This window comes from Prionailurus viverrinus, chromosome D1, assembly GCF_022837055.1.
Source record: "Prionailurus viverrinus isolate Anna chromosome D1, UM_Priviv_1.0, whole genome shotgun sequence".
In the NCBI taxonomy this organism is placed as follows: domain Eukaryota; kingdom Metazoa; phylum Chordata; class Mammalia; order Carnivora; family Felidae; genus Prionailurus; species Prionailurus viverrinus.
In genome coordinates this window covers 12,465,932-12,480,387 of record NC_062570.1, presented here as the reverse complement: position 1 = coordinate 12,480,387, position 14,456 = coordinate 12,465,932, and the positions used below count along the sequence as shown (strand labels likewise).

Here is a 14,456-nt window from a genome sequence, read left to right as displayed (position 1 = left end):
GCCTGGGCCGTGGGTCAGCCCTGTTAGCTCACTGCCAGGAAACCTAAAAAAAAGCCTGTGATCATCCAGCTAGTGATCAGGTTTTATCTCTACAAGTTTGTTCTATTTGTTTTTTATTTTATCACATTGGCCATGTTCTCTCTCACAGGCTATAAAAAGTCACAATAGAAGGAAAAAAAATCAATTAGAAATTTAAAAAGGAACTAAATAACTCAAGTTAGAAAGAAAAATCAAACATGAAAATACAGACCATTTAACATGAAGAATGGTGAGTACACTACGTGTCAAAACCCAGGACTTAATTTCCACCTCCAGTCAAGATGGGGTAACAAGGATTGGATTTGCCCTCCTGCCTGAACAACCAATACAAAGAAAAAAACACAAAACAGTGGATGTCAGGTGGAAAGGACAGCGATCCTCAGGAGCAGGAGACAGATGAGGTGAGCCTTAAGATTGCCTCAGCTTGCTGCCTTGAGGCAATTTCCAGGCAGCAGTGTGGTTGGGGGCGGGGTAGGCAAAGCCTGGCAAACTCCAGGAGAGTCTCAGGAAACCAAGGCAGCTACAACGTCTAGTACACAGGACTGCACGTGGTTAAGGTGCCCAGGAGAAAACTCTGACATCTGCCGGTTTCCTCCAGTATTCATGAGAGTAGAGATCAGCATACAGGTTTGAAGAAACTATCAAAGGCTGGGAAAAGAATTGCCCCAGAGAATTAGAGGGACTACTACTCAGCACTCACAGAGGACCAGGAATAGTATCTGTTCCCACTAGATAGACTGAAACATTTCGTAATTCACGAGCATGTGTTACAGTGTTTGCATCTGTTACAGTGTTCGAGAGTTTGGCTTTGGTAATGGGGGAGTTAATCCTAAATAGTTGTGAAATCCTAACAAATCTTAAATCATGTCCTGGCTACAATGGTTTACAAATAACTTACGTGTGTTCCGGAAGAAAGCTCAAGAATATTTACAGAAATACAAACTATCAAGTATCCAATGAGGTAAAATCCCTATTGCCCAGCAACCAGTCAAAATTGCAGGGTGTGCAAAAGCAGCAGGAAAACACATCCAATAACGGGAGTGAACAGAAACCAACGGAGAACTGACAAAAATATTAGAATTAGCAGGCAAGGACATTAAAAATTACTGTAACTTTATTCCAATTGTTGAAAAAATTAAGTAAAGATAGTGAAGATACAAAAAAAAAAAGATCCAAAAGTCATGTGTTAATTTACTCACTGGGGGGACTCTTTCACAATGTGTATCAAATCGTGCTCTATACTTTAAATAGACTACAATGTTGTCAATTGTACCTCATGAAGCTGAAGACAAAAAAAAAACAGAGTACCAATCAGAAGAAAAGCGACGGCAATCAAACTTCTAGAGAGAAAAACTACAACATCTAAGATGAAGATTATATTAGAATTAATTGCTAACTAGCCACTGCAGGGGGGAAAAAAAAAGGAAAAAGTGGTCTTGAGGACCTAGTAATACAACTATCTAAATGAATACACAGAGAAAACAAAATTTAAAAAATACAACACATCAGTAAGCTATGGGATAACATTAAGTAGTCTCGTATTAAGCGTAGTTGAAATTTCCAAAGAGGAAAGTGAGGACAAAAATTTTTTTTCAAACAATGGCCAAAACTTTCCAATTTTGATTGAAATTATAAACCCGCAGACCCATGAATCTCAAAAAACTCCAAGCAAAAGGAACATGAAGAAAACTGTATTAAGGCACATTATAATCCAATTGCTCAAAACCAGCCAGACAAAAATGACACATTATGTACTAGCCAGTAGTATTCTTATAGGAAAAAATGCAAGCAGGGGGACAGTGGAGCCACATTTTTAAAATATCAGAAGGGGGGGAAAAACTGTCAAGTTAGAATTCTATACCCAGCAAAAAGATATTTCAAACACAAGGATGAAATATACTTTTTCAGACACAAAAGCTACAAGAATTCATCACCAGCAAGGCTGCACAAGACATATCCCAAAAACTTCCAAGCAGATACCAGATGGATGTACACGGAGGACCAAAGAGCTCCAGAAATGGTTAACTGTCGGAATCATATATAATTTTTACTTCGATCTCTTTAAAAGGGAAGGTTTCGGGGCGCCTGGGTGGCGCAGTCGGTTAAGCGTCCGACTTCAGCCAGGTCACGATCTCGCGGTCCGTGAGTTCGAGCCCTGTGTCGGGCTCTGGGCTGATGGCTCAGAGCCTGGAGCCTGTTTCCGATTCTGTGTCTCCCTCTCTCTCTGCCCCTCCCCCGTTCATGCTCTGTCTCTCTCTGTCCCAAAAATAAATAAAAAATGAAAAAAAAAATTTATAAAAGGGAAGGTTTCAAAAACAGAAACAATGTGGCATGTTGCTTTTACATAAATAAATGCACAATGTATAACAGCACAGTGAGTCTAATGAAGATGGGGGAGGTAAAGTAAAATATGTCAGGAACTAAAACAACTATAACCGCAGATAGAATTTAACAAAAATTGTAAGAAATACCATGTACAACTGTCAATTAGTTTGGAAAGACAGGGAAAATGGGGTGTTTTTTTTAGAAAGGTATAAATTATTCAGATTGATTCCTGAGAAAGTAGGAAATACGGATAGACTGATAACCAAAACAAAAAATGGGAGAAAAAACCAGTTACTTCTAAGAAATGAGTTTTACAAAGGAGTTTAACAAGTCTTAAAGAAACAGGTTAATTCCTATATTTTTCAATTTTCTTTCCAGGGCATAGAACAAGATAAGCTTGCCAACTCATTCTATAAAGCTAGCAGAACCATAATTCCAAAACCAAACCAACATAATAAAACAATTTTTAAAAGAAAACCTCACGAATACAGATCAAAACCTTAACACTTTTGGAAAGCAAATAGAATTCTAGAGTGTATTAAAGGCACAATATATTGTAATACAGAGTTTTTATAACAGGATGCAATGATGGTTCATGGTTAGGAAACCTATTAAAAAAGGGGCGCCTGGGTGGCGCAGTCGGTTGAGCGTCCGACTTCAGCCAGGTCACGATCTCACGGTCTGTGAGTTCGAGCCCCACGTCGGGCTCTGGGCTGATGGCTCAGAGCCTGGAGCCTCTTTCCGATTCTGTGTCTCCCTCTCTCTCTGCCCCTCCCCCATTCATGCTCTGTCTCTCTCTGTCCCAAAAATAAATAAACGTTAAAAAAAAAAAAAATAAAAAAAAAAAATAAAAAAAAAAAACTACTACTATGATTAAGCCTCCTTTTTTAATTCAATTATCTGACAAACATTCTTTCATTCATTCATCAAAAATTTACCAAGTAATTTAATGCCAGGTACTGGATACTGAGAATTCACTGGTAAGATATGGTTTCTGCCTTCATGGAACTTTCTAGAGAGATACAAATAAAAAGAAAATTATAACACAGTATAAGGCTACGACAAGCGAAATACAGGGTACTAGTGGAATACATAAACTGCTACAGTAGGGTGCTGATAGAATAATCCTAGAAGAGGAGGATTGCCCCTTCTAGCATGTAGGCAGTAGGTGTGAGGGATATGGGCCTACACAACAGAGCTGGAAAGTGGTACCAAAAATATTGACTGATTTGATAGAGAAGGGTGGGGTCAGATTCTTTAGAGGTCTTAGTATATTAATATGTGTTATGCACAAAAGGGTAAAATAAGGGTCAAAAATTTTGGAATACTAGGTATAAAGCTTTCTTTACTGCAGGACTTGTCAGAAGCTTTATGGTGTTGCCACTCTCTAAGAGAAGGTTACACCATGTCAGTACAGCACATTTACCCAACACTTCATTACAGAACAGAGTGGTATTTCGTGCCACACCCTTGGGGAGAAACCGTGCTCCCACAAAACACCTCTTCCTTTCTACTGTAGCTCTCAAGCCTGGGTGAACGAGCTCCCCAACTATGTCCAATTTGTTGGGACCATCTCGTTCTGTCCCTTTACCCAGTACATTTATTAGTATGGTTACTTTCAACTGGGTGGGATTGAAGTGAAAGAGATCCACTGGAACCTCCTAAGGGGTGTGCCCCGTCATTAAAATCATTAAAAAAGATTACCCTGAACCAGGATTACCTATGAATCAATATGAAAGGATCGGACCCAGAGATACCTTGCAATAAAGCAGTACTAATCTTTGTTAATCTCTATAAGCTACCAAATATTCACGTAGGTAAGATACTGGAGAACAAGCTCACTGCAGACAAATCCTTCTACTATTAAACTGTGTAAGCAAACAAACTTTTAACCATGCGGAGTCAACAGTGCCACTTACCGGAAAACGGCATGCATTTACACACAGGGAAGACCTGAGAGTACGTGAACTCCCAGAGACTAAGGAGGGTGACCAGTTCGTAACTGGTAAGAACCATAACCCAGATCACTGAAAATCTGATTCTAAAATATTAATTTCAATATGTACAAAAGGAATATTTCAGGATGCTCTAAGAACCAACATTCTTAACACGAGGCCATCGCTGAATAAAAGTATGTCGCTAACTTTGTATACATGGTCTCCAAAGTTAGTAATGTCAAAAAAATAAGACACACTCTTTTTTAGGTTTTCAATATATTAAGAAAGAACACAGTATAAATGCTGTGGTTACTAATATTAAAAAGGATCAAAATTTTTCAAGGAATGATTTTTTATAAACAAGTTCTACAATAAATGGGAAACAGCATCTTGATACACAATTTTGTTAAACAAGATTTAAAAATTTTTAAATCAGAAAAAGTTTAAATTGTTTCCAACGTTCAAACAAAAAAGCAATCTGTACAATCTCCACAATAAAACATACCCATGTACACATGTCCTGGGCACTTTGAAAATGTTAAAGTTTTTAAAGTTTTGAGTAACAGAGGCAGCACTTAAACGGTTCATGAACCTTCTTTTTGCAAAAAGAATACCTTCAGTAAAACATTTTACCATTTTACCTCTGCTTTTACATTTTTGTTATTCCTGAAAAGGGGATTTATATTAACACTGTACTTTTTTAACGTAAAAAAATACATTTAGAGATATTTAACTTCCTGAGTTAACTTCAGTTATACATCAAACATGATTTAATGAGTAAATTAAAAAATTTTTAGAATAAGACAGCATGTACAGATTTACAATTTTACGTTCAATTAGAGTAAAACTCAAATGAACATGTCACAGAACTTACACTAAAAATTCTCTAAGAAGTCAAATATGATTTATCCCCTTAAAACCCCAGTAAGTTTTAAGTAAAATGAGTCACTGAAATTACTTTCTTTTATCAACAAAATACTGACAGTCATTTCAGACTATCAAAACTTGAATGTTTTCTATTATATACACCAAAATCTGATTCACTGACAACAAACTTCTTGCAATACAAAAAGATAACAGATAATTAAAATATCTGCTTTATAATACAACCAATCCATATAACACATCCCTTCGTTAATTGTCTAAAATGATTAGAAACTGTGGCACTTTCTTTTGCATAAAACCCTTTCCTCTTCATAAAACCCTGAGGTGAAAGGTTATTAACGTAATAAAACTGGAACCACAATTCTTATTTCTGTATTAGACTGCAGCTATAGGTTTTAAAAATTTTATAAAGAAATGTGGCAACTTGTAAAGCTGCTCTGTAAAGTTAACAAAACACCTCCAGATCAATTCAGCCAAAGGGACCTAGAATGACCCTATAAAAACATCGTCCTTTAATACTTGTTAGTGTCGAGACGAACGCCATTTTCCATCTCTACTACTGTCTCTTCTGTTTTCATAATCGTGGCTCCAGCCATCAGGATTCCGATCTTCATGGAAGTAGTCGTCCCTGCCTCCTCTGTAATGATGGTCAGACCCATGATCAGTGTAGCGTTGTTCACGGCTATAATGTCTGTCCAGGATGTAGGGATGAGAATTCTGTCTGACTTTACGTTGTGAGGATGGCGTCTCCTGGCGCCACTGGGAGCTTGAAGACTGGTTAAAAGTAGGATTATGTGACTGAACTGATGGGGAAAATCCCGACTGATCCAGATGTGGAGAACCAAATTTCCCACCATACGACATCTGTCTCAAAATACTGTTCATCTAAGAGAAAAAGAAGGAAATGTTAACTACAAATATTTTTAGTAGATCCACCTGCCCAGGTAGATCTTAGGTTAAACAAGTCAAAGTCTGTTCATTCCAATGGACAACTAGAAGATATTTGTACATAACTACTATTTTCTTTTAAACGTTTATTTCTGAAAGAGGGAGAGGGAGACAGAGGATCCAAAGCAGACTCTGTGCTGACAGCAGAGAGTTCAATGAGGGGCTTAAACTCACGAAATGAGAGATCCTGACCTGAGCTGAAGTCGCAAACTTAACCAACGAAGCCACCCAGGCACCCGCTCCCCCCACCTCTATGACTACCCCTACTACTCCCTGCCCTCAAGAACAAAACGTAGAAGGGAAGAGGTCATACAAATGATGATAATGTAAATCACTGTCTGGTGAACACATAAAGAGTCAAGAGCTCAGTATCATTAGGAAAGGCTTCATGAAGGTGGCATAGGACCTGAGTATTAAAAACATGGATAGAATATCTTAAGGGGGAAGTATATCAAGGAAAGGAAATTGCACAAAGATAACAAGGAAACAGAATGTGTTCGCAGAAGAGCAAGTAACTCTGAGAGGTTACAGACCTCATAAGCACTGATTAATGGACAATTAGGCTAAAAAGCTTTATTGGCATCAGATGATTGGAGTACCTAATAACTAAGCTAGAGACTTCTGACTTTATGTTACAAGATGGAAAGTCAAATTAACAGGAAGATAAGCAAAACAGAGTTACAATAATTTTCAAACAAGTGTGTAAGATGGACCAGTGAGGAGAAAATGGAGACAAGTACAAACTGACTAGACCAGTGGTCCCCTAAATTCTGCCTGCAGATAGCTTATAAGCCAGTGATCATTTTTTTCAACAGCCTACAGCAAAATGAGAAAAATACGTGGTATGTACATAAAAGTGGACATCTCTTTATACTGAGCTCAATTTTACCTTATTTCATTCTTCTATTTTTATTTTGCAGGCCTGAAAAAGGTCAAGGGGTCATAAGCCATGCTTGTGATTGGGCAGTGAAAAAAAGAAGAAACGAATTCAAGAAAAAGAAACAAATAAAGGACGTGACGACAAAATGGAAAAATGAAGGACTGGACACAAAGATGGAACAGTAAAACATATCAAGGATTTTAAGCCTAGTCTCACAGCTTCATATTACAGAAAAAATGGAAAGCAAGAGGAAGATGGTCTGAAGACTCCAATATATTCAATTACTGTTACAAGCATCAAAGAGAGCATATGCTAGTAAGTCCTTCAGCCTAGGTTACAAGAACATCAGAGAATAAATTTCCTGTCTTTTAAACACACCACCTCCACAATAATGCATGAAGAAAAATACAAATGTGAAACACAGCCCTTCTATTTATCTTCAATCTTTTAAATATGTACTTCAGCCCAGTGAAAACTAAAATGAGTAATCAATCTACAAAGATCATGCTAGTCTAACGAACTTAGGACATTACTTAAGAATTATTTGAACATTTCAATCTAAGTGTTTTGCTGTGCTTTTTTGTTCTTTTTGGTTGGTTTGTTTTTTTTTTACCAAGTCAAGTTGATAAATCAACCTACCACTGCTTGTCTCTGAAAATTTTCTGGAGAAGAGAAAGACCTCTGAATTATCTGTGCTGATGGAATCATGTTATCCACAGTCCTTTCATGCCTGTGAAAGAAAAACAACATATAATCATTCATTTAACAAATATTTACTACATACTAATCATGAGCAAGACACAGGTCCCAAAGGTAGGAATGAACAAGAAAAACAAGGTATCTGCTCTCATAGATCAGGGGAAGGACTCAGAGAGTAAAACAATTTACCTTGTTCCAAGTGTTATTATGAATAGTCGACTAAAAAGCAAGTAAGGTGAGAGACAGGAGTTCTATTTTAGCTCGCTGGTCAGGGATGGCCTTTCTAAAAAGGAGACATTTGAAGTGAAAACTGAGTAACAAGATCACCTGGAGGCAAAACATTCCAGCTGCAGGAAGAACAAGCACAGGGGTGAGCAAGCTATATAGCCTATGGGCCAATCCAGTTTTTGTAACACTCATGTGTCTGTATTTTCTATGTATTGTTACAATGGTCTGCAACGCCTGAAACATGAATGTGGCCTTTATAGAAGAAAAAAAAAAAAAAAAAACGTCAATCCCGGGACTAGCACAAAGGCTTAGGCTGAAAACTGAAACGAAAAGGATTTGGTTAATTAGATATGACAGATGAAGGAAAAAGAAAAATTAAGGATAAAAATGCAGATTTCTGGCTTGAGCAATTACACACACATTTACTGAGACAGGGAAGAGGAATAGATCTGGGAGAACAAGGAATTAAGAGTTCTGTAACATAAATAGGATATTAATTTCAAGGACTTATATCTTATTCCCCACCTCCTAAAAAGGAAGCTTACTCTACAGAAAAACTCACTTAGCAAGTATTTTAAAATATTTAGAATCATATCACTAATTGATTTGCCTCATAGTTTAGATCTTTTCATTGTGTTGTGGTTTTTTTTTTGTTTTTTGTTTTTTTTGAGGGAGAGAAAGTCAGAAACATCAAGCATGGGCATGTGTGTGAGCAGGGGGGGACGGGGGGACGGAGGGACGGGGGGACGGGGGGACGGGGGGACGGAGGGACGGGGGGACGGAGGGAGAGAGATCATCTCAAACAGGCTCTATGCTCAGTGTGAAGCCTGACACAGGGCTCGATCCCATGACCCTGGGATTAGAACCTGAGGCAAAAGAATCAGACGCTCAACTGACTGACTGAGCCACCCAGCCACTCCCCATTTTGGGTTTTCTTGAGTTAGTTATATATCCATACGCTAAAGGGGTAAAAAGTATAATTTTCCTTATAAGAAGACTATAAAAACGATGTATGTTCTAGCCTTAAATTAAAAACAAGTCATTTACTTGCATATTTTTTCCCAAAGAGAATTCTGAGGGAGTTAAAAACTCATTTTTCCTCCACCTGAGATACCTTTGAAGCTTCTACAAAAGTGGTTTGAGATGCTTCAAGTTCCGGATGTGCTGAGAAGTATTTAAACACAATTTCAGTTCGCAAGAAAGGATGTGAAGATGGCACCCTTTGTACACTATTCTTTCTCGCAACTTTGCTATCTAGTCATCTTGTCATATCGAAGCCACTTTGCCCCAGCTCTTGGCACCGCCCTAATCCAAACCATCAACATCATCCCAGGAACTTCCTTGCTATCTTACAACTAACGCCAATACTTTGCTACCAACAGTTTCCTCATTGGTCTATTTTCAGCCTCGTCCCCCCTAATCTGTTCTCCCACAGCAACCAAACAAACTGTTAAAATACAAACCTGTTCCCGTTACTGTCCTACTGAAAACATTTTGGTATCCTTTGACGGTTTTTAGGATAACATTCCCAATTTCTAACTATGGCCTAGAAGAAAGACCCTATATCGTCTCACCTCTTCTACTGCACCAACACCATCTGCTACTCTCCATTTCTCATTCATTGTGATCTAGGTACGTTGGCCCCTTTTAGTTCCTCATTGGTTTATCTCATCTCTCCTTGCTGGATCTTTTCTCCAAGCATGTTCTACTCTTTCTCTAGAGGACTTATCAAACAGGTAGTCACGAAACATACACCTGTCTTCATGAAGACTTGTAAGCTCCATTAGGCAGCCTATCCTAGAGGCTTCGTCACAATGCCTGGGTTTCAATCCCAGTCCACTATTACGAACAGTTCACACTTGAGCAAGTTAACCTCCAATCCTCATTTTCTTCACATATAAGGTAGAACTAACAATAATCCCTACCTCATAAGACTGCCGTGAGAAACGAGAGCATAAATGCAAAGGAGCTGAAGAACCTGACACATATTTGCTAACTCTTCCTTAAATGAAGCCCATTATGATTGATAGAGTAACTCTGTGGATAATCCAGGAAAAAACTGTCCCTGGTGAAATATCGGCTTTCCTAGCGCAAATAAAATTATTTATGTAAATACGGGATCTTTTTCTAACCCTTAGTAACTAGAAGAGGTTCTAGACATCAGTCAAGTCAGCTTTTCCTGACAAATGGAAGGACAGGATCAGAGAAATGACACTATCTCAAGATTATGCAATCGGGGGAAGCACACCTAGAATCCAATTCTACAAACGCTTAGTCCACTAGTCTGTTTCTAGACAGTTATTTTTAACCTGCAATTAACAACCAACTGGTGGTCTAAACTAATTTAAATTTTTTAAAGGAAATAGATTAGAAAATAGAGTATAGTGAAAATAATACGGGCTAAGTAATGTTCTGAGAAGTTTTCTTTCAGTTATGTACAAAAATATGTGTGAGTATGTCTTTCCAAATGAACATATAGTTAACGTATGCATCCGTTTTAGGGGTACTATACATACGTGTCTGTCTATAATCCCCTTGAAACCTAATTATACCTAATTATAAGTCAACATACAAATAATATAGCAGAAGAATGAAGAAGAAGGAGCTTAAAGAAGGAAACAAATCATTCATTGTGCGTTTCGGGATCGCTACCTAGGAAAATTTCTGACAAATGATTTTAACAATAGGTGTAAGATACTACCTGCTAGGAGATGTAGAGGTAGGGCTTGAGTTTCCAATATGATGCTGGGGATATGACACACTGACATCCTGTGAGGCATGGCTACTTCCTAAAATAAAAAAAAATTGAGAAATTATTGGTAGAAAACTTAAGTTGAAATTATGTCTCCCCTACCCCAAATCATGTAGTCAGAGGCTACAAAAGAAAACCTCAAATTACAGTAAGACTGCTTTACAATTTCATCAGAGTAAAACGTATGTGTTCAATACCAGACACTTCCAAAACAAAGGGCTCCAAACAAGGTATTATCCAATGTATAAATATCCAATCCGGCCATAATATTCTGATCCCCACACTAAATTTTGAGACTGGATACACAGAAAATTTCACCCTCATCAGGATCCAGAATCAAAATTTGTAAATGTGAATTACAAAGCAGCTAGGAAAAGCGTTTTCAGAAAATAATCTTTGCTCCTTTCAGAGCAAGGACCCAAACCCAAGTCATTCTAACACCAAAGTTTACATTCTCTTCACTAACCCAAACTCAATTTTAAAATGACAACTTTCAAAAGCCATGTTGTCAATGTTACCTATTTTCAGGGATATATAGTTTACTATCCACAAAGTTTGAAGTATTTTCATCTAAAAAGAGGTTCTTTAAAATTGAACAAAATTAAAAACAAAGAACTGAGAAACAAACAAACAAAAAGACCCTCTCCCCAAACAATAACACTGAATAGTTACCTGATCTAAACTGAATTTTGATGGGCCTCCCAAACAGTTTGATTCCATTAAGCAGATTCATCGCATAAGGAACGGACACTTCATGTTTGAAATTCACAAATGCAAACTGCTTTGGTTTACCATCCTTATCTTTCGGAATTTTCACTTTTATCACTGGCCCAGCCTATAGACGGAAAGAAAAATCTCGAATTTTGCAAAGATGAAAAACAACAAAAATGCAATCAGAAAGTCTAAAAAATGGACACACAAGAATTTCCACCTCGGTTAAAGATCCTATAGCTACGACCAAACACTTGATTAATTTATGTGGGGGAAGGAAGACCATAAGGAACTGGAAGCAGTCACTCAATTTACATTTCAGAGTACCTTATGACTTTTTAACAGGGCGACCAACATCCATCATTTTCTCACTCCACGTAACGGTTTATCAAGACTAGTCCGGTTTTCTCGGACTAAAAATTCGCTTTTTTACCGATTAACCAATCGTTACCAGCTGTTAGAGAACAGAACTGGAGAGAAAAGGATACTCTGAATTTTTAACACATTTTAACGCAAATTTTAACACAGAAACACTACAAGTCTGCTTTTCTACAGCGTATTTAGGAGTCTGTTTAAATATTCTAATGCTGCAATTAAAAAAAAAAAAAACTTACGTGGAAAACAGATAATGACCACACCATTAAAATGTACTCTACCAATGAGTCACTTCAGCGTGAACTCACCAGGGCTCTTTCCACAAAGCGACCCCCCGCGAGCGCGTCACTTTCCCAGAGTGACCTCCAGCCCCAAGCGGCCCAGCCTTCGGGCGCCGGGACCCACAACCCAGCTTTCGAAAAGAAGGCGGGCCTGGCCGTTGGGCCGAGCCATAAGAGAGCCGGATAAACGACAGGAAGAGCCGGCTGTCGGCCGCTTACCTGGTGGAAAAGCTCGAAAAGGAGCTCCTCGGTCACTTTCGTTTCAAGGTTGCCCACAAAGAGCGTGCGATCCGCTTCCGCTGCCGCCGCCCCCATCGCAATGTCGCCCCCTCCCTAAAAAGGCCGAAGGGTCGCCGCCGCCGCACTCACTGCGCACTCTCGGAAACCCCACGCCCTCGTCGACCCGGGCGTCACGGACGTAGACGTCATTCACGCTCGCTCTCGGCTGGCGTCGACGTGCGCGGGCGGGCTGCGCATGCTCGAGAGCAGAGCGCCGGTTGAAGGCGGCTCCTCGCTCGGCCGCGCCTGGAGTTAACGGCTTCCCCTGTAGGCGGGGGTCGCGTTCGAGACCGGCTGGACTGATCTGCGTAGCCGCCAAGAGCCTACCTTGACGGAGGGACGTAACAAACACTGCGGGCAGTGTTTGAAGATGGCCCTGAACTACGTGTCCCTGTCGGCCGGCGATCAAAGGAGCAGGATGGCCTACCGCGCTTCCCACGGCGATCTCAACCCGTCTGCCTTAGCCCTGGCGATGGTCTCTGGAGACAGCTTCCTCGTTGCCAGGCGTGAGGCGGTTCTTCCAGGACCCGCTCCTCGTCAGGCCGTCCGGCAGAGCGTTCGGGCCGACAGCCGTCGGGCGACTGGGGTCGGCCGCAGCCCGCCACGCTTTAGAAAGGGAAGGGAAGCTGATGGGCGGAACCGCTCCCGTCAGGCCAGATTCGCACCTTACCCGACCCCCGCGGTCAAACTGGATCTCTTAAGGAGTGTGCTGCAGCAGCGTCTGATTGCAGTTGGGAGTGTTGTCGCAGCCCGTCTTTCGGCTTAATATGAAAACCTCCCGTCAGCCCTCGATCCGCTTGTAAACAAGGCCTCTCTCAAATCCTCTCGTGGTGCCATGGCAGTCTTATTTTTAGAGATGTATTTAAATTTTAATATCAAAACACGTAGGAGTCCTGTTAATAACGGCTTAATACGGAGGAAAGTTTTACTTACTGCTTTATTCCGATGGTTTTAAAGCGGCCGGGATGATTAGATCAGGAAGAAGGTAGAGGAGACTTTTTTTTTTTTCTTAGTCGCAAAGCTGAGCCACCATTCCCAGAGGTCAGCAACCATTTGTTTCCCCTTGTGCACTCCATCCCAACAAAGGATCCAAATTGCTCTGCCAGTCTTCTCTCCTCTTCCTCGCCAATTGTCCTACTTTGAGATTTGCGATTGGAGCTTCCCTAACCGCCTACCTCTATACCCCAGACTATTCCCGTTACCTTTACTTTTGTTGGTGGAAAGGAAATGCTTAGTTTTTATTTACCACCCTGGCTCATCCTTCCGTAGGGCCCAACGCTTAGCCTATTATCTAGTCCTTAATCCTTTTCCATCTCCCTCCACTTTTTCTTCAGGGATGTCTACAGACTCCAATCTCAATCATACTAAGAACAAAAGCGAACCTAAACCTTGCTGCCCATTCAAATTATTAAGCCAATTTACATTTCTGTTTTTGCCAAAGCCTCCAAAATGTTTTCACATTTATATTTGTGATTTTATTAGCATTCTTTCCTTGACCTGAGTCTGTTGTCCCCAAATCCAATGATGGAAACCATTAGTCTCACAGTTTCCTTATTAGAAGCTGTTCATCTATTCACTGTAGCATCTTCTTCAAACGTTCTTGTTTGTCTTCACTCATTCAACCGTTCAGCAATATTTGAAGATCTTCCTAGTGGTGAGCACTGTAGACAAACTTTACAGTCAGGCCGTCAAAGGGATCAAGGAGTGTGCTCTAGATAGGAAGACTAACCAATAGTAATCACCACACCGGACTCTTCCTTAGGTGCAGCCTTAATAAATACTAGTAGCAATGACTTTCCATTACACTGTACTATCCTGGTTCTTCTCTTACCTGGTTGATTGCACCTTATTTTTTGATATTTTTATTCTCTGCATCATCCATTTCCTAAGGTTTAAAGGATAATATTGGGAGACAGTGGGCTTTTTAAGTGCCACCTCTATGTAAGCAGGTAGACTAGCTTTTTCCCAGTGGACTCCTCTGTCATTATGATCAGATAAAGCCAAATTGCCACATGCCATACAGTATTGAGTTGTTAGAACCATGTCTGAAGAAGAATGTTGGTAAATCAGAGTGTGATTAATACAGTGAGAGGTCTGGAAACCAGGTCATAGGGAAA

At 39.8% G+C, this 14,456-nt stretch overlaps 2 protein-coding genes across 2 annotated transcripts; one reads left to right on the top strand and one right to left on the bottom strand.

Moving 5' to 3' along the window:
- Positions 1 to 3,940: 3,940 nt before the first annotated feature.
- On the bottom strand, positions 3,941 to 12,493 carry RBM7 (RNA binding motif protein 7). The gene is made up of 5 exons (XM_047879106.1): positions 12,280 to 12,493; positions 11,366 to 11,528; positions 10,643 to 10,730; positions 7,654 to 7,744; positions 3,941 to 6,071 (listed from the first exon to the last, which is right to left on the bottom strand). The coding sequence occupies exons 1-5, from the start codon at positions 12,373 to 12,375 to the stop codon at positions 5,709 to 5,711; spliced, it is 801 nt and encodes a 266-aa protein (XP_047735062.1). The 5' UTR covers positions 12,376 to 12,493; the 3' UTR covers positions 3,941 to 5,708.
- A 209-nt stretch (positions 12,494 to 12,702) lies between these two features.
- CD1H11orf71 (chromosome D1 C11orf71 homolog) lies at positions 12,703 to 13,162 on the top strand. The gene has a single exon (XM_047879107.1). It carries the CDS (start codon positions 12,710 to 12,712, stop codon positions 13,103 to 13,105), a length of 396 nt encoding a protein of 131 aa, XP_047735063.1. The 5' UTR covers positions 12,703 to 12,709; the 3' UTR covers positions 13,106 to 13,162.
- Positions 13,163 to 14,456: the final 1,294 nt, after the last annotated feature.

What these genes read in the sequence shown, in the direction of transcription:
- RBM7 (XM_047879106.1), bottom strand. Translation starts at nt 12,375, where the DNA reads ATGGGGGCGGCGGCAGCGGAAGCGGATCGCACGCTCTTTGTGGGCAAC. An exon ending in ACCTCTACATCTCCTAGCAG is followed by an intron (nt 7,745 to 10,642) that starts GTAGTATCTTAC and finishes TTTCTTTCACAG; the next exon opens with GCATGAAAGGACTGTGGATA. An exon ending in ATTTTCAGAGACAAGCAGTG is followed by an intron (nt 6,072 to 7,653) that starts GTAGGTTGATTT and finishes TTTTTCTCTTAG; the next exon opens with ATGAACAGTATTTTGAGACA.
- CD1H11orf71 (XM_047879107.1), top strand. Translation starts at nt 12,710, where the DNA reads ATGGCCCTGAACTACGTGTCCCTGTCGGCCGGCGATCAAAGGAGCAGG.